General features: G+C 41.4%; 1 protein-coding gene across 6 annotated transcripts in view; it reads right to left on the minus strand.

Annotated features, from left to right (window-relative positions):
- Nucleotides 1-24,347, minus strand: part of LOC105931089 (membrane-associated phosphatidylinositol transfer protein 2) — a 98,783-nt gene that overhangs the window by 32,750 nt on the left and 41,686 nt on the right. For 4 of the 6 annotated variants that reach the window (XM_036140519.1, XM_012869607.3, XM_021320088.2 and 1 more), the window contains exon 2: nt 15,581-15,810. The exons of 1 other annotated variant lie outside the window; for it this stretch is intronic. In XM_036140519.1, the coding sequence (XP_035996412.1) occupies nt 15,581-15,658 (78 nt within the window). In that variant the 5' untranslated portion in view covers nt 15,659-15,810. Of the gene's footprint in view, nt 1-15,580; nt 15,811-15,896; nt 15,982-24,347 lie in introns of those variants that run through there. One more of the 6 variants, XM_036140518.1, reaches the window with a different exon arrangement.

Here is a 24,347-nt window from a genome sequence, read left to right on the forward strand (position 1 = left end):
GTGACTATTCTGTCTTTATACTGCAGCGTAATCCATATACTTAAGGGTTTTAATAGGGGTTATGAATTTCCTGAACAACAACAAAAAGAAACGACACTGTGAATTAAAAACAGCAGAACAGGCTTCCACTTATGAGGTAAGTTTTCGACTTCAGTGTTGGGGGGGAAAAAGCCTTCGGATTAGAATGCCGAGAGCACCGGGAAGGTGAAGCTCGGTTTTCAGAAAGCTTGTGATAAAGTTTTGAAAATGTTCCCCTTCAGCTCCCTCTGGGATGCGGTGGACATTGGTATGTCGTTCCTTTGCTCGCGCATCTCCAGGTCCGTCATTTTCGTTTGCAGATGGTCTTGAATTTCCAGGACAAGCAGCTCCTTAGCTTTCAGGGCTCCACTCTTCCATGTTGGCTAATCTCTGCTCTGCTTGCTCGATTCTGTCCATCACATCTTTTATCTCGGTGGCAACTGTGTTTAGCTTCAGGCTAACTTCTCTTCTAAAAGCGGCTTGTTTGCTTTTCAGTTCAGCTCTTTCTTCACATCAATACGGACCACCTGTATTTCAGCGGTTATGCTAGTTTGGATAGCCTCCATGTCCATGTGCACGCTTACATCGCTAGCGCCGCTTACATTCTCCACATTTATACTCTTTACGTTTTGCTGCGATTTTCCTTTGGTTTTCCGTCTGTTTCCCCCTCGCATGCTCTGTTTAACAACTAGTTTTCCTGGTGTGATTGTTGAGGGGGAGGAAAGGCCACCTGGGAGCTTACAAATTACTCAGCTATTTGCTTCCTCCGCCATACAGGAAGTCAACCTGTTGAATGTTTTATTGCCCTTGCCCCTAAATAAGATTAATCTCTACACCCCCATTATTTTAAACACAGCGCTTTGAACTAATGATTCACTTACATAGAATCAGCATCAGGCATGTCATAACTGTTGAATTTATAGTTTTTTTCTACAACTCTGCTACACCAAACAGTGAATTATTTACTATGTAGAAATGCAAACACAGTGACTGATCTGGTTCATGGTGTAGCAGCCCATAATGAGGAGAGCCTGCCCTGTGGGAGAGAAATTTGCGATTCAAAAACAGCCTCTATCTGAAGCAGAGCCATCCCTGGACTTTCTATCCTCCGGTCCTTTGCTTTAATGTCTTGGTGAATCCCTGCGGCTCTTACAGAGCAATCCTGTCCCTCAGTCAGGAGACGTCCTACCTGGTCATTACATCTTGTAGCTGGGTGGATGATGCAGCAGCGGCAAAGAGATGAAAAGCCAAGAAAAAAAGCTGCCGCCAGGAGAAAAGGCACAGCTTTGCTTTTTTTTCCCTGCACCCAGTTTCTTCCTCTGACTCCTAAAAAGTTGTCACCCGATTATCTCGGAGGAGCAATCGCAGCAGCCCATCAGTCTGGGAAGGGTTATAGGGCCATTTTCAGACCATTTGAAGTCTGCAGAGAGGAAAATTATTCAAACTGGGAAAGATTTTAAATGGTTGTCTGTCTTCCCAGAAGGGAACAGTGCAGCAAGTTCACCCCAGGGTCACACCACGCAAAGCTCTGAGACACTGCAAAACACAGAGGAGCCCCATCGCAGATACTAATGGGCCCTTGTCAGCATATTAAATGTGAACATCTAAGGCAGAAAAAATAGAAAAAGACAGGATAAAGATAACTTGTTTGGAAGGGTTGATAACGTGGGCTTGTTTTGCATCTAGTGTCGCGCTAACCTTCAGATTCTCCTTGAGTTTCTTTGTAAATCAAAGTATTCTAGAGTCAAATGTGATCCTTTCTCTCCAACAAACAAACCTTGACCTAAACTGCAACATATCAAGGGTCAATCTACATCTCAGCGGGCTTTAAAACATCAGTGGTCACCAACATGGTGCCCTCAAGCCTGTTCACATAGTATATAGCATAACCTTCCAGTGAGCTGCATTTAAAACGTTATTTTTAGTGCTGTCAGACGATTAAAATATTTAATCACGATTAATCACATTAATGTCATAGTTAACTTGCAATTAATCACACATTTTTACCTATTCTAAATGTCCCTTGATTTCTTTGTCACATCATTTTTTTCTCATTTTAATGCTCTTATCAATACGTTTTCTCCAACGCTTGCTGTATGTGGCTTGTAATGGTGGCTCTCGAAGGCAATTCGTAGTTCCAGTTGTTGGCTGCGATCCGAATAATATTCGCGAGACCCTCGTCCTCCACAACGTTAACAGGCCTACATGCAGTAGCTACCCATTTGCTATGGCTGCGGTAAGTTTATTCTTAGTTAAAGTATCCATGCGCTTCTGTCTGAAATCATCCATTGTTACCTGGCTTTGACGAGGGAGCGGAGAATTCGAATCAGTTGAGTGCTTGGCCATTAAGTGGTATTTCAGACTGGTGTGCAAGCTGTTCACAAAATAGCATAACCCTCCAGTGAGCTGCATCTAAAATGTTATTTTATTCAGATGCTCTACCTCTCCAATCATATTTGTTTTGACATTGATTTAAAATAATAAATACATTAAAAACATGTTTATATAACAAAGTTAAGATGACTCTTTTAGTTCAAAGGTCAGCACCGGTAGCCCCTCGTATTAACCAATACGAACTAACGAAGTAGCTCTCAGATTCAAACAGGTTGGTGATCCCTGATCAAAAGACAGTCCTCAACAGCACACCCAGTGTTGAAATACCACAATAATAATTGCTTGATATGTGTGAGCCACTACAATAGACTGGCGACCTGTCCAGGTTATACCCCGCCTCTCGCCCACTGAATGCTGGAGATAGGCACCAGCACCCCTCACTACCCCAACAGTGATATACATGTTAGAAAATGGATGGATGGATGGATGTGTGAGCCATGTAACAGTCCCACAACATGTGTGTCTGTACTGACTATTTTTACTTTAAAGGTCAAATTAAATCAAATCTCAAAATGCTGTTGACCGTTGCAGGTTCAGGAACATTTACATTCACATCACCCACTGGAGCTTTCTGTTCTGTTATCAGAAGTCTGAGGCTACGTTCACACTGCAGGTCTTAATGCTCAATTCCGAGTTTTTTGTGAAATCGGATTTTTTCGCGTGTCCGTTCACGTTTCTAAATATATGGGACTTGTATGTGATCTCCTGTGTGAACTGAACGCGTTCATCCTAAGTGTCCCGCATGCGCACTCGAGGACACGATGATGTCATACGTAGCAAGCATCCTCGGTGTTTGCGGAAGTAAACATGGATTATAACGCTGGCGCGCATTTTGCGGTCATTAATTTATTTTCTAACCAGAGCTTTCTGTTCATTGACTGCTCTTCTCTTTGTAGTCCGCTATGGGTGTCGTCTTTCTTCCTGCTTCTGCATAGCAGGACGCAGAATAGTGACGTTTGTCGAGTATCGGTGACGTACAGGTCGGATAAATGCGACCCGGCCGTACAGACACAGGTCGCATTTGAAAAGATCAGATACGTATCGGATTCAGGACCACATATCCAAATGGCCTGGGTCACATTTGAAAAAATCCAATCTGTGTTCAGACTGTCATGAAAAGATCAGATACAGGTCGCATATGAACAAAAAAATCGGAATTGGGTCACTTCAGGCTGCAGTGTGAACGTAGCCTGAGTTACCGGGCTGACAACATTCCCTCTGCAACAGAGGAGAAACAAAAAGAAGCACGTCAGGAAATCACTGCGAGCTTGTGGTTACCCAAAATGGGCCTTTGTCAAATCAGGCAATAAAATTGGCAGAAAAGACAACCTTGTATCGAACACAAACGAGAGAACAGAGAGACGCAAGAACATTGTCATTTCCTATGTGTCAGGAGTTTGTAAAACTCAGGAGAATTTTCTCCAAACACATTATACCAGTAAATTTCAAACCTAATAACACCTCAGAACAAAACTGGTTCATCTCAAAGAAAGAACACCCAAATCACCGCTGAGCAGTGTTGAGTATGCTTTCTGATGCAGCGAGGACCGCTCAGACTCCTACATCAGAAAAACCAAACAGCAACTACACAAACGCATGGCACAGCACAGGAGGGCCAGCAGCTCGGGACAAGATTCAGCCGTCCACCTGCACCTCAAGAACAAAGGACACACTTTTCATGACAATGATGTCCAGACATTAGACAGGGAGAACAGATGGTTTGAAAGAGCGATGAAAGAAGCCATCTTCATCAAAAGAGAAAAGCCATCACTAAACAGAGGGGGAGGATTGTGCTTCCAACATTTTCAGAAAAAACTGAGCAAAAACCCGGTTGCCTCCAATCTAAGCCTGTTTGCTGTTGTGATGACCCGGATAACTGAGAATTTGCACAGGTGACCTTTACAGTACTGTGTTACTTTAAACCGAGCAGTGGACCTTAATACCTTTCCTTTAATTGTCGCTATCCATCACCCTCAAAAATAACGCTGCTGAACATAATTTAAGTATTACAGATACATTTAGAAGTAAGATGTCAAACCACTGGTTTCCTTTTGCCTCAGCATGTGACTTCCTCCCAGTGAGAGGCAGCAGATGGTTTGAGCCACAGATCCTGTAAGACTCACTGTTGTATTAAACTTGCTGCTCTGCAGAGGGAGTCTGGGATTACACCATCAGTTTATAAACAAGCTTCATCTCCTTAAGAGGCTGTTAGCGAGGCTGTTACCATCTGGGTTGCACGGTGCTGGGAATGCATGCAAAAATACTTGATTCCAAGGCTGCTGTACCCCCCCGGGTTACATGAGACAAGCTTCCTGCTTTGACTGCCGTGGTTCAAATTTCATTTCAAGATTGCAGGTGTGTGTGCATTCCCGAGAGGAGTTTGATCTCTAGGTCAGAATATCTCCTGTCCAAGCTTTTTCTTTTTTTCCTTCTGATCTACGTGTTTCTAATGTCCAAACCTACTTGGAAACCTTTGACAATGTAAAATAGCAAATGTGTTCTAGGACATCCTTTAAACCTGGTTTTGATCTACTGACCAGATCAAAACAGGACAGCAAACGCTTTCACCAAACAAGTAAGCACTAAGATGTAGTAATGCCATCAAAAGGTAATTAGAGGTGTTGCTATAGTTTATTGAAGCAAAAATACAAAAATTATCAGTTTAAATAAAAAGCTGTTTTAATCTATGAAGAAGCATAATACAAACTTATTAAAAGCTCTGTGTTGTGTGCAAACAAGTATAAATGCATAACTCCATTAATGGTTTTTTAATATTCTGGAGTTTTTTTTTTTTAAATTGAGCTTACCTCAATTTGGTGATATTAAACAGTGTTTTACTCTGGAGCAAGTAACAGCTGTAAACCGGGGGACTCTTTAAGAAAACCATTTACTTTTTTTTATTATTTTTAAAAAAAGAAAGCCATTTACTACTTTTCTTGCAGTAAAAAAGCCATGAATATATACATGATGCCAGTCTGCTGTGCATGCTGCAGTCATGCACAGCAGACTGGCACACAGCGCTCTTCACATTTATTGAACCCCCTTGTAAAGATGTGGAAAATCTATAAAACAAATCAATCTTTTATTGAGACGGTATAATAATCTCACATTGATTTCTTTTAAAACGCAAACCTTTATTTGAGTAGATTTATTTTTTAATTTTTTTACATAATCAGCTGTGCCACGGATACTGGCATTCCTAATAAACCCACAAAAGTTCATAAAATTTATATTGTTATTTTACTTTTTTTTAGTAAATTTAATTCGATTTAACATGACGCAGGGGCCTATTTCCTTTAGCCACTGGCCACTTGGCTTGGCGACGACCCAGATATTACTACCACCCGCAGTTAGCAAGATGGTAGGAGAGGTAATAACTTTGTTGTTAAGGGACTATGACATCTTGAAATCTTTGATATACAAGGAGATTTCCAGCTAATTTCCATGACCTTAGCTATCCATCTATTGTCTATACCTGCTTATCTGTGCAGGGTTGTGGGGGTGCTGGTGCTCATCTCCGGCGGTCATTGGGCAAGAGGTGTAGAACACCCTGGATACGTGTCAGTCCATCACAGTGGACTTAACTAGTGAGGTTAAAATGGATCATCAGCTGGTTGTTTAGCAGGATAATGATAAAAATGTGATGCCAAATTAACAAAGAAATGGTTCTCCACTTCCAGACGCAAAATGTGCCAGATGGACCGTGGCTTTAAAGAGTAAATTAGTCTACAAGGTTTATGTGGACTTGTTTAATCAGAGCAAATGGCCGTACAGGTACTTTGTTTCCAGCAGATGATTGAGAAGTTATTTTATTGCCTCCATAGTAATGTTCAGTGTAACGCGATCTGGAATAACACCACCTGAATATAAATCATTACGATCATTATTAACAGTGAGAGAGGGGGGGTTTTCGGGGTCAAGAATGAGAGCTCAGATTGAATATGTGGCTCCCTCTCCAGAGGACTAGGGAAGCGATACAATAATGAAGGTCAGAGGAGTCCAACAGCTGGAAAATTGCTGTAATCTAGCAGGTAATGTAATTTAGGTGAGGAGGCCAGGGCCTTAAATTATCCTCCTCCTGACTGTGGTCCTTCTGTGGAGAGAGCACTGATGATCTGTATTAATAACACCCATCCCAAAGTGTTAGAGTGTCTGATGAGCAGCCTCAACAATACAGATACAGTCTATGGCATCGGAGAAGCAATCGGACTGTCCTACAGACAGCTGTTCACACAGATGTGGCAACCGCTAGTTTACTCTGGGCACTGTTACACACAAACAACTATCCAGTGCAGCAAGAGCAAGAGCTTTGCCCGCTCACGTCGCTGCATCTGCCTCTCAGACAGAAACCCTAGCACGCCAACCTTGTTGTGTAATCACGGGGCAACAGCGCAGCACTGAGCTGTCGACAAAGGTTAGAGACACACTGGTTGGAGCAGACTCCGGTAGCTCAGATGATTGGTTGCATCTGAGACTACAGCGTCATGAACATCAACAGCCGCACCACGTTTCAGTCTAGGGCAGGAATGAACCCAGTTAAGGTAGGATGGACATCTAGCATCTGTGAGCACCATGCCTCCCATGTTTACAATATTCTAAGAAGAGATGAAAAAATGCGGTCCCTAGTTGGTGTATTCAAACTTCTGTGTAGCTGTGATTATACTTCAGACCCTCTACCATTATTATGCATCGCATTTGACCAATTAAACATAACGGACCAAGCTCTAACATTAGCACTCAATTCACAAACACCCTGCCCCCCCCCTTTTCCAGACACAATCGTTGTACCCTTAACGTTACAGATTGGAGGAAGTTTGGCTCTAAATATCAGTTGGTATGAAACAAAAAGCAACTTTTCTCATATCAGTCAATATTCATACTAAACAGAAGTGGATTTTGCTTATACATATATTCATATGACGCACCTGAACCATGGAGCAAGTGGAGCAACTGCTAAAAGAGAGGTTACGCGCCATTTTTAAAAGGAGGGAGGGGGCGCAGCCACATCATTCGCAGATTTTGGTCTTGCAAAAGGTTTGTTTTTTGGTGCAACTGATTATTTCCATCCCAGCCTCCCCATGCTCAGGATAGCATGGGGAGGCTACCATACCCACCCCTGCTTCTGGTATTAGATGCTACATTACATTTATTAAAGGATTTATGTCCGTCTTCCTCGACCAAATCAACCCGTCTTAAAGCCAAATATCAAGAAGAAGAGCTTGGCTCAGTCATTAAAATCATGCTGTTAAAGGTTTCTGTTAAAAAGTTTAACCTCGATTGGTGTCAAGCCAAAAATACTGAAACCATCCACATTTTACTCAAAAGACATGGAACACATTTATCAGAAAGTAGGTAAAGATTAACAAAAAAAGTGGCATGACTCAAATCCAGGAACAATCATAATCCTAAAATGATAGAACTGCTGTCCATGCTGCCAGACGGTAATTAAATCTACTGTCGCATCACACTTCATCAGGTGGTGAAGAAGGTTTCAGAATTTACTCGTTTAAAATGTCAATTTTTGCTTCAGAAGTCTTACAGAAAGAAATGCCTCGCACGTCGCTAAATACAACGCAAGGCATTTATTTTGCAGAAAGCAGATCTGAGGCACTACCATAGGAATGCTACAATAAATCATGTAAACATAAAAAAAAGCTGAATCTCAGTCATTTAGAGCTGTGCATTCTATATAAAAAAAATCACTGTTGGTTCTGGGACATTTAAGTTACAGCACCTCATCACATCAACATTGGCCATGCAAATAGAAACTTTATTGTATTAGGATTTTATGACAAAACAAAGTACAACATATCCCTGAAGTGAGAGGAAAATGAAGCGTGGTTTGCAAAAAATATATTTCCAATCAAAATCACAAAACTAAGCTGGCTCCCTTCAACCCTGGCCTGTTTCCCTGTCCCTGCTGAGGAAAAGTATCTCCCACAAAATGATGTTACCGCCACCATGTTTCACCACATGGTCAGGACCATGTGCAGTGCTAATTATCCACCACACAGATAGTTTTGGACATAGGCACAAAAAAAGCTCAAATATGGCCTTACCTGACCAGAACATCTTCCACATATTTACTGTCTCCCCTACATCAGAGGTTCCTAACCCTGGTCCTCAAGTACTCCAGTCCTGCATGCTTTAGGTGTCTCGTTGCTGCCACACACCTAACCGATATGAATGAGCGATTAAGACGCTTCTCCAGTCCTGGATGGCTGCAGAGGAGGTCATGCAGTTTTTTTTAATCAGAGAGACATCTAAAACATACTGGGCACGCATAGTTGGGGACCAGGGTTGGGAACCACTGCCCTACATGTGGTTAGTGGCAAACTGCAACAATGAATTTCTTCTTGCAAGCCTTTAATAAAGATTCGATGTCTGGACTGCTTTCTGTGTTTTTTGAATGCAGAATTTACCATTTTATCAAATGCTAAAAACTATTTGCTCATTTTCTAGCTTCTCAGAAAATGCTGTTTCGTGCATTCAACTTAAACATTTATGTGTTCGATTTTTGTCTCTGTTATATGTGAATTCTGAGCCAGTGTCTCACCAAAAAACCCATTACGGTTACATAATGACAGTACAGATGCTTGATTCATACATGACTAGATCTGCAGTTGAGAGAATCTCCCCAATGAGCGGCGGATCTTTGCATCTCCTCCAGAGACACCATGGACATCTTGGCTGTATTTCTGATTAATGCTTTCAGAATCAGAATCAGAAATACTTTAATAATCCCAGAGGGAAATTGTTGTTTCAGTACAATGAAAACAACCTTGTCAGTTTAGATGGACGGCCATGTCTTGCTGGCTTTGCAGCTTTGCCATACTCTTCTCCTTATTTGGAGGGATTAAAAAGTGGCCTGTGCGACATTGGAATATAACATTACAGCCCAACTCTGCAATAAACTTCTGAGTGTAGTTGGATATACTGAACTATATTCAGGGGACTCAAAATGAAAGAGTATGAATAGCAAAGAGGAGCGAATATCCTGTGACATTTATTGGAAAGAAATTGAAAACTGTGCTGTTTTCCTTCCATTTTACAGTCCTGCACTACTCTATGTTGGTTTATCACAATAAAATATCAGGAAGTTTGCGGTTGTGATGCATCAAAATGTTAAAGGGGTTCTAGGTAAGTTTAAATAAATTTCTTCCTATTATGCCTAAAGGTATGAGAACCACTTTAGATGAACTACTCAGAATGAAAACGTAAAGAAAAAGCAGAGTTAATTGCAACTTGAGGAGTGCTGCCACAGCTTGGGCAGTCACTCTGTTGGCCATGACTGGTGAATTATAACCGATGTGGCTTTGCTGAGGATCTGGTTTCTGCCGGGCTCAGTTCATACTGAATAATTTACGCGACAGCACAAGTTTGACATAAGCTAGGGGAACACGGAGTGATCCATAATCCTGGGGAAAATCGTTGCGGTTCACCTGCTTTCCCCTGCAGTGATTCATGTGAACGAGTACACATGCGCGGTCGGGACTGTTGCCACAACAACAACAAAATCCTGAGGACAAAAAGAGAGGCAGGCTGCGGTCAAATGTCTGCCGATGCCGGCCGGTTTTAGAGGTTTTTACTGGATCTGCAAACGGATGGGACCGACGTTTGCCCGACATGTTCATGACCGTAAAGAATAGAGTTGTAATCTTTGTGAAATTTGCTGTGCAGCCACCACCATAAAGGGACTTGAGGATTAGGAGAAATTGACACTTTAAGGCACTATAAGAATTGGGATTTTGAAATTTGACTAAAATATTTACCATACTGATATAAATCAAAGACAACTGTAATTTGGCTCTCTGACTAAAAGCGTCATGGGTCAGAGAAACATGTACTCTCCAGCCTAATCTGTGATTGATCAAACACTAAGTAGGCTACACTATGATGCTGGTCAGTGGTGAGGGTGTTCCAACCAAGAACCAGAATAACAGGAAAACAAAACTCCCCAGTTTTGATTCTCTCATTTTCTTCTGAACACAAAACTTTGGACAGAAAAGTCTGTTGTATCAAAGAAATATCACTCTGTTTATCTTCATTTTGTAAATGATTAAAAGTCATTTATATCACTTGTTTTTTAAGCTTATTCAATTCAGAAATACTTTATTAATCCTAAAGTGGAATTAAATGCTGTTGTAACTCCCAATTTGTAAATCCATCTGGTGAGAGTCAGGTTATGAGTCTCTAGAGCTCAGAACAATATAACCTCAAAGCTGAGTGCTCCCAGCCTTTCTCAGCTTTACCAACATATGAACATGTATCTTAGGTGAGAAGCAGATAATATGTCGGGCTGGTGAGATAAATCCAACTTTCTGAGTCGGGAGGAAGTTCTGAGTGTGTTCAGATGTCATGCAAAAGATATCCTCGGTCAGTATTTGTGCCCCATGTGTCAGGAGCGCAGGAAGAGAGGCGCTGCGATGCATGCACGCTACAATGTTAATTAGTCTACCTGACGGAGCATTAATCGTTGGTTTTGTGGGCGATGCTGATTCTTGCCTTATGTAGGCACAATGTGGAGGGTTAGATCTGGAGGGATACGTCCATTCAGTTTTTTTGTTTTTTCCGCACATTTGTGGCGTAGATCAAACGGAGTTAGTATTTGAAAGGACCCAACGTTCCGAGGCCAAGACCGAGACCAGGGAAAAACAGCATCGAGGTCTCAAGACTTCCATCCCTGTCACCAACAACTCCACAACAAACTTTTTAAACGCTACATTATGTCCGGCTCCAATATCGGGCTTTCTGATGATGCATTACATTTCTTCCACATTGTCTCATGTGTGGCTTGTGACAAACTCCAAGCAGACTTCCAGTGGATCTCTTTCAACAATTAATATGGAGCTTAAGCGAAAAATTCAAACTGAAGAAACTCTATTGCCTACCTCCATCAATCAGGGACTCATCCGCCTCCGACGCAAGCCAATCAGTTTTGAACTGCTCCTCCTCAAAGCCAATCAGCATCCTGGTTTCATCTTAAAAAGAACTCCACATCCTCATCTCGGCCTTCTCCTCAGCGAGCAAGCGGTGGCTGGGCGTGTCCGGTTTGGACTCTGTTGACCGGTTTCAACCCACCTCCATCCCCTTCTCCACCATCGTACCAAGCTCCGCCTGGCTTTCCTACGGTCCTCCTTCAACCTCGTCCCTATCAGAGTGTAATTCCTCCTGGACTCTTATGGAATTCCCAGTCACTCCTTTAAAGGGTCCGGCAGAAGACCGCCATGCTGAGCCTGGTTCTGCCAGAGGTTTCTTCCCAAAGGGGAGTTTTTTCTCTCCACAGTCGCTTCATGCTTGCTCATCATGGACAGTTCATGCAAACCTGTGTTTATCCAAGCTGGACATCTAGCTCAAACAGATCATCATATGGACTGAACAAACTTTGTTTATCTCCACTCCACCACCAGTTTGAGACCCGGGGGGAAATATCCCTATTCTCATACGCCTGCTAATGCATATTCAAGTATAATTCAGCGTGAATTTTTCCTGCCGAGGTCTGAGCGCCAAACTCCTAAAATATTGTATCAATAAAATTCTTCTAATTTCCTTTTCTTTCTGTGTGAGTTTTTCAGATTGAATTAGTCTTGCCGCTCTTCCATGAAGGCCAGATGTTGGTGGTTCAGGACTAAAAATTCACCTCTCAACACATTATCCCACCTGAGCTGTGGATCTCTGCAGCTCCTCCCGACTACTCTGGGCCTTTTGGCTACTTCTCAGATTAATTCTTGGTCTTGCTGTCAGTTTAGGTGGGTCACCATGTCTTGGTGGGTTCAAAGGTGTGTCATACTCTGTCCCTTTTCAGGTGAAGGACTATTTTGTGCTACTTTGTCTTGGTCCATCAAATGAAATCCCAATAACTGGAAATCCCAATAACTGTTGTGAAGAAGGTGAAAAACTTCAAGGGGTATAAAAGGGTGTAGGTTTTAGACATTTAAAAATATCTTTAAGTGAAAATGAACAGGAACAAAATGGTTTCTGGCGACAACATTTGTTAAGCAACACTTTCAGTAATGGATAACTACAAACTATTTGGGTCTATGCAAAGTGGTATGATTTGCATGGGGAATAAGTTAACAATAACCAAAGCAGCTTTATGTTAATGAAGTAATATTTTCTCCAGAGTTAAAACATCCAAGCACTAAGTTAATGGCAACAATAGTGGTGCTCTGAATTACAACAATTGCATCCGAAAAGCATCAGACAATGCTTGTGATCATCTCCACTAGGAAAGATTTATTAATTTTTGCTGACAAATAAAACACAATATTTCAAACATAGAAATGTTCCTTAACACAATGGTAAGGAAACCATCAGGTGTTCTTTTTTTAATATTATGAAAATGTCACTTTTTTTTTTTTTTTTTTTTGAGTGGTGTTAGAATCTGTTCCCCTATCCAGCACTGAGCTCTGGACACCAAGTTGTCATGACGACTGCACCTCCACCTCTCCGTCTCGTTCACGCCACAAAACCAAATGATGGCAGCAGCTGCGCCGCGGCAGGTGATGTCACCAGTTACCCTGGCGACAGGCGCCCAACTGTGACGCCGAGGAGCAGGAGCGGTGTGTGTTTAACTCCGTGGAGTCATGTATTTGTATGTTTGTCCACATTCGCAAAGTTATGAAAAAGAGAAGCAAAAATGTAATTTGTGTTTTGCCAGCTCACACTGAGATAATGTGGGTCATTAAATCTGCACAGATAAAGCTGCACGAGTGATGCTCTCATTATAGCAAATATGCAGGTTTTTTTTCCCCCCATAGGGTGTACATTTTCCTTCATAACTTCAGCCGATCAACTTTAAAAATAGTCCATCTGGCAGGTTTCACGTCTGTCGGTACAGAATAGAATAAACTTCTGAAAACTACGGCAGAATAAAGTAAATGCAGGAAGCTCAAAGAGAAATCTGCACAGTTGTTGCTTCATTCTTATTCGTCTGCAATGAGCTTCGTCATCACAAGCTGGAACTTGTCGCTCTAAAAAGAGATATCTTGTTTAATTTGACCTGATTTACAGCTCATAAGCAAATATTGGCTGTATTCATACTGAGGTGATCTTTTTTAATCAAATGTTAATTGCTTCTGTGTGTTTGCACAAAGTTATGAAAGGAAACATAAAGCGCAGGCATATGGAGCGCCATCTGGTCCGTGGAGCTACACGGCGACCTCTCAGCAATGTTTCCTCTCTGAACCCGTTCTACAGGAAAAAGCACCTTAAACACCCCCCCCCCCCCCCCCCCCCCCCCCCTCAATCACACGTCTCCCTCAGCTGTTAGCTGACACGAGGTAGTCTTTCTTAACGTCCACTAAAATCATCACACTAGCCCCTGGCCCGGCCTTTTAAACTGTGATAACACAACATAGTTTTTTTAATCTTGATAGTAAGGAATGTAAATGCTGTTGCTCGTAACTTGTCTTTTCTCCCTATACGTTGATCAAAACTCCCATTTCAAGCAATAAGCCATTAGTGTAAGAATCCTACGCCACCATCTTTGCTTCAGTCATTTCCATTTTGAATAGAGAAATAACATCTGTAGTCTGAACCAACATTTGAATTTTGACCTTTCGCTTGAAAGGGGCCCTTTGCTCTCATGACCACTTCAGCTGGTCGGCCTGATCATACGAGCTAGTCGAAATGAGCTGATCGTGGTGACTTTCTCGACCTAACGAGTGTTTCCTCTGACATTTCAAACCCTTGTTGTATCATCTGGACTTTTACATAAAAGCCGCCATTATAGTGATAAGCTCACTGTGGACGCCATGCAGCTGCACTTCTGTCACCCAGGTGCCATACAGGAGGTCCATAATCTGTAATATAACACTTCCCCCCATCAGCTGGTTGTCGTGGTTAATCCCAAGTCTTTTTATGAGTGAATGATTGGATCTTATGGGACAACTCCATTGTGAGTTCAGTGGGAGGGAATTAACCTGCAAGCTGAATTCTCAAGCTATTTGTGCATTCACAAAGACACAGGGATCCATCGTGTACCACTCCAGAGTCAATCGTTCAGGACCAAACCAGAAACGCTTCAGGGCCAATCACATCCCAGTATTGTTCTTTACGGCAGGACATACAGCCGTAACAAAAGAAAGAGCTGCACAGCCGAACCAAAATTGACATCCAATAAAAAGTTACATTTTCTTTTGATACTGTGATTGGCTAAAACCAACCTTTGGTAGGCGGGCACTAGGTGTCGCTTTGCCCAATCAGCTCGGAGAGTTCTGCTGAATGTCCCTCCTTTCCCTGAACGGATTCGATGGGAGCAGACCCAGACTGATAATGTGCAGAACTACACAGAGAGTGCTACACGTTATCAGTCTGGCTTGTCAGGTTAAGCGGGAATTGAGAAAAGTGAAAACATATGGCCTTCATGAGAAACTTGCTCCTTATCAAGTATCAAGTAAAAATGGCTTAACGGTTCATTGGTATTGTTACATGTTTCTAGGTCGGCCAGCTACCTTTACCGAGTCCTGTGTTGTTTTCTTGGTGAGGGATTGATACCATTCTTACTTGCACCAATCCAACCATGTCTTTTGTTGAAAATCTATATATTTATATTTACAAGGAAAATATTTCCTTGGACCTTTGTGTATATTGCACTGAAAAGGTCATCGCAGGGGGCAAAGTGGAACCGAAGTCAAATTCATCGTAGTACTAAGCAACTTGGCAAATAAAACTGATTCTGGTCATGAGAATGTAGAAAAACAAAACAGGATGAAGAAGAAAACTAAAGACTGGAGTACACAACGTATTTGTTGGTCAAATAAGTGCTTTTGTGAGACATCAGATTTTTATTCCCAGCATATTATTACACTGAAAAGAAAACAATAAAATATTTGGTTTATTTCTGATTTTTTTCAGTATGACTCGAAAGGAGAGCTGTTATTATTGTTGCAGGTTCATTTTCTAAATCAGAACCATTATTTCTATCATTTAATTCCAGAGACTTACTTGGAAATTTGTGAACTCTTATCTGAAGTTAGCTATTCTACTTTTCTTTCTAACCACACAAAATCCAACATGGTCACTCTGTGCCACACGTTTACTGGGTAGAATGATTATAGATAGCTTTGTTTAGCTCCAAACTGCTTTAATGGCTGAAGCAGCCAAAACTACTGCGTAGCTTGAGGGTTCAAAGTGCTGTGTTTGCTGTCTGAAGAGAACTGCTCACCTGGATCATATAGAGCTGAGCAATGCGGTACTCCTCCACACTCATGGGCATAGGGATCCGGTACTCCTTGATCAGCATGGCTGCGCTTGAACAGAGCCGACTCGGCGTGCCTGCGTTCGCGTGTCCGGAGGTCAAGCCGTGCAAGAGAAGTAAGGCTCCTCTCGGTCGGCTTTGCTAACCAAGCGGCATGCTCAAACAGCGAGGAGGAAGGTGTTCGTCATTTTTCCCACCTGAGACAGAAAAACAAATGGCTTTCAGTGAGGAAAAGAAAGAAAAAAAAAATCTATCTGGTCCCTTCAGCCTCTGCGTTACTTACAACCCAAAGGAGGAGTTAGCATGTTGGTCTGAGGGATTAAATCCCCACCATATACAAGCCAACACATCCTGTGTGTGTGCTCTAGCAGATCTATTACAAGGTAATCCACTGACCCAGCAGCAGCAGCAGCACTAAAATCCTCCTGCAACCTAAATCCCAACTCTGTGGTGCCAAAGATGCAGCAGTGTTGCCTCTGAATGACTGACCTTTCCAGCTTCCCCACTGCGATATTCAGCTATTTGATTTGACTTGTATTATACAAATAACATGTTGTGGCAAATAACTGTTAAATGAGTGTTGAAGGCTTCGATTTAGAGGGATAGGGAACAGAAACAGGATGCACAGGAAGCAAAAATAAGAAATTAATCAAATGAGTTCAACCCCAGACCTGTACAAACCACTATGCCATGAGTTGGCCCTACACCTACAAGTTAAGAGGAAAATTCTTCACTTTCTCAACATTTGGTATCAGATATGTTAATATTTTGCATTTAATACTCGACATTGAATGTGTATGAATAGGAAAATGAACTACAAAACCAAATGTACACAAATATGTCATTTAGAGATATTTTATGTGATAGACCAATACAAACATTGTGCGTGATTGGGGAGTAGAAGGAAAAAGATGCATGGTTTTCAGCGTTGTTAACCAACTGGGCAACCATGCATTTGCCCAGTTGGGCAAACCCCTGAGTCAACACTTTGTAGAAGCACGTTTCGCTGCAGTTACAGCTGCTGGGGTATCTCTACCAGCCTTCCACATGTAGACAACGCTTCTTGGCGAACCCATTCAAGCTCGGCCGGACTGGAGGGAGAGTGTGAACATCTGCGCACATCAGTTTTGAAGTTTTTAAATAGATCATCAAGAATCTTTGACAAGTGTCGCATGCAAAGGTCTGTACTTTGACTGGGCCATTCCAACACATACATATGCTTTGATCTAAACCACCCTGCTGTAGACCTGACAGTATGTTTAGGGTTGTTCTGACGAATGGTAAACTTCTGCCCCAATCTTCAGTCCTACTCAGCCTTTAACATGGTTTATTTCAGAATTGACCTTTATTCCGTTCCTTCCATCTTCCCATCTATTGTGACGTGCCTCCATATCCCTACTGAAGAATAGCACCCACACAACATGACGCCTCCACCACCAGATCTTTGAAGTGCACAAATTATGGTTATCCTTTCAACAGATTCCTCTTCCTGAGTTGGGTACGTCTGCGCCTCCTCCAGGTTTACTAGGAGCCTTTTGGCTAATTCTCTGTTTAATGCTATCCTTGGCCAGCCTGTCAACATAGATGGACAGCCATGTATCGGTAGATTTAGGGTTGTACCATCCTCTTTCCGTTTTCAAAATGATGAATAGATCATTGCTCTGTGAGCCTTACAAAGGTGTGGATATTGTTTTAGAACCTGACCTCCATTAAATTTCACCATATCGTCATCCTTGAAGCACATCTATCTATAAGCACACATATATAAGTATGTATATATGTTTATATATATATATAGATCACTATGAATGTAAATAAGACATCATATGCCCATTCCTATTTCTTTTTGTATTCTTTTTGATCCATTGTATATATGAAGATTCACTGTATATAACTGAATGCACCTTTCCTACTCTGCACCTTCTTGTATGAGCCGATGTGGCAAGTTAATTTCTCCATTGTGAGATCAATAAAGCCTATCTTATCTTATCTCCTGTGTTCCCTGGTTTGTATGATGCTGACAACCCTCTGAGGCCTCCACAGTACAGCTGGACTCACCCTCAGATTACATTAAAAATAGTTGAACTTTGTTTAGGCAGTTGTTTGCAATGGGTTTTAATTGAGAAGGGGGCTAATTACAAATGCACACCTCACTTTCCAGATTTTTATTCATAAGAAATTCATATACCGTGTATAATATCATCTTTCCACTTCACACCCAACACGTTTTTGCTCTGTATCTCATAAAACCTCATTGAAATACACAATGAAGGAGGTATGATTGCATCTCCAAGTCCTTCTATCGTGGATCCTCTGGAGTCACGTTACAGTCCAGGTCTAGGTCTCTTTTAACGCCGTTGTTTGTTTCTACTGTTCGTTAAACGGATAAATCTGACTGAATGCTTGTTTCCATTCACATCCTGGTTCTATTTGAAGCTTGTTGTCATGTGTCTAAAGTACATTTACATTCACAGCTTTGTAGTGAACAAAAAGAGGATGGCAAAAGGAAAACTTTGCTTCTGAAGACAAGCAAGTAGCCTTAAGCATAATGTAGAAAAAGCGAGACGTGACCTGGAATTTGATTCTACTTGGTTCTCAAAGCTCCTTCATTCCTCTGAGTGAGAGGAGCACAAATCTCCATTTGAGTTTTATCGTATCTATATTACTGATAATGAAACGATCATTCTCATGCCAAAAACATTTTCAGCTAATAAGAAATGTTTTCCTTTTTTACTTGGCATTTGTTTAATTGAGACTTTGATCTACTTTATAAGTGAACACTTCATAATTGACATAAAACGGCTGTGGAAACAGGACTAGTCAAAGCTTTAACAGGTCACAGTGCCACTACACTATCATGATGGGATTTACAGGTGTTTCTCAAAGCAGTTATCTGTGTTTCATTAATTCAATTCAAAAGCAAAACTAATGCATAACGCATTAGAAAGTCTATGTAGATATGGATATTCAGGATAATGTCCTGTGAAACTAACACTGCACATCACCCTGAACTCACCTCAGCAAAACCTCAGCCTGATCCCCTCCATGCGATACGCCTGTGGTTCTGCTGAGGTGTTCCTTAATGGTGCCCTTCAGCTCATATCCATTGTTAGCTCTGGTGTCCCTCGTCCTCCCCTTGAGTCTGTGTGTAATGAATCCAAATAACATTCAGGTTTGACTATACTGAATTAAATTACTGAAATAAATTAATTGTGCAATGCTATTCTAATAGGTGCCTACCCACAGAAAGAAAGTTTTGCCTGTCATAGCGTCTGATTTGACTCAGATAATAAACACGTCCCTTCTGTCAGGAGTTTTCCCCCAGTCCCTAAAAACAGTAATTATCAAACCACTGTTGGAAAAACAACAATTTAGACCAATTAATACTCCAGAACTACAGGCCCGTCTCAAACCTCCCCTTTATCAGTAAGATTATTTAAAAAGCTGTATTTCAACAATTAAACACCTTCTTAACAACGACCAGCCGATTTGACGTATTCCAGTCAGGCTTCCGTGCTCACCACAGTACAGAGACCGCCCTGATCAAGGTGTTTAATGACATCCATATAAATACAGACTGTGGAAGAACCACCGTGCTGGTACTATTGGACCTTAGTGCAGCATTTGATACTGTCGATCACTCCATCCTGTTAGAACGCCTGGAGAACTGGGTCGGCCTCTCTGGTACAGCACTCCACTGGTTTAAATCCTACTTAAAGGACAGGGACTTTTTTGTATCAGTAGGTAACTTTACATCAGAGATGACAAAAATCCCATTTGGGGTTCCCCAAGGGTCCATCCTGGGTCCCCTCCTCTTCAATATCTACATGCTCCCTCTAGCCCAGATAATAAAAAATAACAACATCAGCTACCATAACTATGCAGACGACACACAGCTCTACATCACCATGTCACCAGGTGACTATGAACCAGTTCAAGAGCTATGATTGAGACTGAAGTAATCATTTTTGGACCAATGGAGGAGCCAATAAGAGTTAACACACAGCTTCAACTGCCATAACCTGGGAGTAGTGATGGACTCAGACCTGAATCTTCAAAAGCATTTAAAGACAGTAACAAGGTCGGCTTTCTATCACCTGAAGAACATCTCCAGGATTAAAGGACTGATGTCTCAGCAGCATCTGGAAAAACTAATCCATGCGTTTATTTTTAGTAGAATTGATTACTGCAACGGTGTTTTCACAGGTCTGCATAAAAAGTTGATCCGACAGCTGCAGCTGATCTAGAACGCTGCTGCCCGCGTCCTCACTAAGACTAAGAAAGTAGAGCACATAACCCCAGTTCTAAAGTCCTTACACTGGCTCCCTGTATCTCAGAGAATAGACCTTAAAATACTTCTGTTAGTTTATAAATCCCTGAATGGCTCAGCACCAAAATACATCACAGACTTGTTATCAGTGTATCAACCCTCCAGACCACTAAGGTCTTCTGGCTCCAGTCTGCTCTGCATTCCTAGAACCAGAACTAAACATGGAGAAGCAGCATTTAGTTCCTATGCTCCACTTATCTGGAACAAACCTCCAGAAAACTGTAAAAGTGCTGAAAGCCTGAGTTTCTTTAAATTAAGGTTAAAAACCTATTTTATTAGAGTTGCCTTTAAATGTTAATGTTCAATTCAAACTGTAGTGAACAAAACTTCATTGGAATCAGTTTGTAGTTCAACCTATTTTGACCTGCTGCTACTATTCCACTGCAATGTGCTTTCCTCTGTATCTTTTCTTTTCTTATGTTCTTTTCACGTACAGCACTTTGAATGGTCTTGTTACTGCAAGACAACTAATAGGCAAATGAGGGTTGTTGTTTTTCTATTGATAAATGGTTGCAGCAATGTAGAAATCATACAGTGTATTTTATGTTGCTAAACTGGGTGGGATGTAAAACACTTCCATAATCTTTGGTTATTACCAATACGCGTCTAAATGCAGATTACATGCTGTACATGAAATGGTACTCAGATGGGAAACAGGATGTCAAACTCCTGTTACAGTCAGTTTATCACTAAAAATGTCTTTAAGAGGATGGGTTCCCTTTTTCTTTCCCAATGATCCAATTACATGTTTTGTTTACACAACCACAGTAAGCACTCCCTAAGCTGCCATGCTGAAATCCAAACACTTACACTCACAATATGAACCTTTTCACAATCTAACAATAACAATTTTACATGCATGGTGTGTAACAAGGATTCAGAATCAACAAACATCTTTTTTTCCAGATTTATGTGGCTTTAGACAATTATTTTCCCCCTTACAGAATTCCTTTTTGTTTTTCCTTTTATGTTACAGTTACTTTTTCAGATAATCAAACTAATGGTAATAACCTGAATAAATCCAATATGTACTTTTTAATGATTATGTTATTCATTAAGAGAAAAAAGCTAAATCCAACAAGCTACATGTAAAAAGATATGCCTAACCACTTTGTTTCACATCTGGCCATTTTTACGGTTTCATTTTGCTACCTGCTGAACTGATGAGACAAAGTTGGAACTTTTTTTTTTTTTTCAATTATCTGACCCTTTAATATCTCTTTTAAATCTAACACAGCATTTCAGAAAAAAAACATTGTACTGACAGCCGAACATGGTGGTGGGAATGAGATGGTCTGGGACTGCATTGCTGCTTCAGGACCTGGATGATTTGCCATAATTGATGGAACCATGAATTCTCCTGTCTAGCAGAAAATCCTGAAAGACAAAATAACCTTGTAGATCCGGTTGGTTCTCGACCACGCTGAATTGTCCCTTTACTGCAAGGCATTGGTCAAGTGGCTCTAGCTGTGTGAACTGTCGCCATCTTGCTTTCTGATGGATCCACAGTAACTCCCGGCAGATGGCACAACAATGTTCCAGTCTGCTGATCGCGCCCGGTTCTTTTCAGGGTCAAAAAGGACTAAGTAAATCCTATCATGACAAACGCAGCATATATTATTTCATTTCAAGATAAATATATGTATTTTCTTTGTATCTACTTTGCTTGATCAAAATACATGACTAGGCCCCTTCAAGTGTAGGGAAAAAGCAAATGCATCAGACATCTGCAAGGAAATGTACACTTGTTTTGGTTTGTGGTTTATATTATTTTCACTGCAAGAGTTTAAGAAATTGACAGCTGGAGATAGGCACCAGCACCCCTCCCAATGGATGGATGGATGGATGGATGGATGGATGGATGGATGGATGGATGGATGGATGGATGGATGGATGGATGGATGGATGGATGGATGGATGGAGTTTAAGGAAATCATTTACAGCTTTTAGTCCTTTTAGCTTAAAATGGGGGCACTTATTTGTCGTTTTTATAAAAGTTTTACCCATTAGAAACTCTTATGTGCTGGATAAAAACATTTGGTCTCAAAACTAAATGGAAAACTGTTTAACCCATCATTAAAGGTACAATGTTCTTTGAAAGAACTATGCGGTAAATTCGGATTTATGTGCTATGAGGCTTTTTATCAGGGTGCGTCAGTCCGCCGATCTATGTGATTCTCTGACCTCCTTTCGTTTCCATAAAGAGGGCTTTATTCGGCTCCAACTGCTCGACTAAAGGCCCCCTAACTTGTCAGCTCTGCCACCTTCTCCTCCCTCCCGCAGCCATCTATCTGAGCAGTGTTCATCCACCTGCTGCCACGTGAACCAGGCCAGCCAATCACGACTGAGGAGGGGGGGGGGGGGGGTCACGTGGCAGCGCCTGCCTAATCTTCAGCAGCTGATAGCAGGCTGTAAATCTGAGAGGGGAAGGAGTTAGAAGCTGGAGTCTAATGAGAAATGTGTGTAAGGTGTGTGTCTTCATCTGTGCATGATTAGGCAGCGCGTGGCCGGTGAAGCGTAAAGGTCAGAAAGCAGAGTGGGACCTCGGGGGAAGCTTTACTAAGCTCCATTAGTCATTCATTTAATGAAAATTTTGTTTCAAGTGGCTACAACCAGTCATTAATTGCGCTGCATGGTAGCATGATAATGATCAGATCTGTTGTTATTCAGTTTTAGATGTTTTCTTTTTCTTTTCTTTTTTTATTTCCCCCAATTGAAGAAAATGCAGAACAAACTATTGACTATTGCTGTCATTAAAACTTTATGATGCAGATCTAAATAGATACCTATAAACCAATCAGCCAGCCAGCCGTCAGAATCGGCCCATCAATTTGAAATCAAAAAACTAGCACCAGCAAAAAGTCGGACGTAAAAAGGGAGGAAGTCCATGTTATGAGTACCGAGTGCTGAACTAGTGAACTAGCTACACGCTCCTCCAGGATGACGGCTTGTTGCAAGTCAGTGACTCGATGCAATGCGCTGCGTTTCCTTAGGCAGAAAGCCTTTCTTTTACCAATTTGAATAATACATCAAACTTGACCGCATCGTTTGATAACCCCGATCAAATCAGAATGTATGCAACTGACTTTGGATTAAACGTCCCATCCAGCTGTACAGAGCTTGAAAACTAACCAAGCGTGCTGCAAAAGTAAAATACAAAACAGGAGTGCTGTTCTGATTCCCATTTATTCGTTCAGTTTAAATCACAAAACAATCTTACTACATTTAAACAGCGTTTGTGTACTCAGCAAAAAGGTACAGAGCACTCAACGCAGCTGCCATGGAAACCGAGCATCAACTCCAACAGATCCTGAGGTCCAGCCCGGTTCACCGTGCTCAGGGAGGCTCAGTGCTGATGAATACTTAAAGGAAATATTTCCCGCTGAGTCCTGGAAACAACTAAGCCCTCCGCCCACATAGGCGAATACGTCGGCCCGGAAAACGGGACAGCCGACACGTTCGCACATCAACGCGCGGAGTCGTGACCAACAGTCTGGTTTCATGCAAACTGACTTTAATGTTTTATTGACTCCATCAGCTCAATGAGCGGTGAGTCAGCACATCAAACAAGGCGGCTTCCATCGACTGAGCAGGATCAAGTGATGTGTGAACCACAGAGGAAAGGCTGACTGAGGGTGCAACGACCCATCCAAAATGCAAAAGTTTATCTCTTTTTAAATTGTTTGGACAGGAGATCAACGATCATGGCAGGGATGAAACCACTAGTCTGGAAAGGTCTACGGTTCAATTGCTGAAAATGGCAGCAGTCGCATTAAAAAAAAAGCAGAAGTCTGAATAATTTCTCCTTTTTTTCAAAATGAAATTATATGGCAACTTATAAATCTTCATCTCCAAATATGTATTATTATTAAAATATACAATATATTATTCTTTGGGTGGCCATTCAAAAAACTATTTGAGATTGTAAAACTTAGAATATATATTGTACACACACCTTTTTTTAAGTTAATGTGATCTTCAATTAATTGTCTTCGGCGGCTTTACAAAAACTCAACTCAACTCAACTCAAACTTCATTTATTAAGCACATTTAAAACAACCGGGGTTGACCAAAGTGCTGTACAGAAATCACAGTTGCAGAGTATAAGATAAAAACTGAATGCTAAAATACATATACACAATGCTAAAAGAAAAATTGAAGCAGTTTAAATAAAATAAATGTTAAAATAAAATATAATTTTGCCAAATGTCCACCTAGACTTGATTAAAAGCCAGGGAAAAGAAATGTGTTTTTAAATAGGATTTAAAAACCTCCAAGGAGCCTGCCGATCGAATATGCCAAGGCAAGTTATTCCAGAGTGTCGGTGCCGCTGCCATGAAGGCGCCGTCACATTTGGTTTTAAGTCTGGTTTTAGGCAGGGCCAGTAGCAACTGATTAGAGGAT

Source organism: Fundulus heteroclitus, chromosome 8 (genome assembly GCF_011125445.2).
Source record: "Fundulus heteroclitus isolate FHET01 chromosome 8, MU-UCD_Fhet_4.1, whole genome shotgun sequence".
In the NCBI taxonomy this organism is placed as follows: domain Eukaryota; kingdom Metazoa; phylum Chordata; class Actinopteri; order Cyprinodontiformes; family Fundulidae; genus Fundulus; species Fundulus heteroclitus.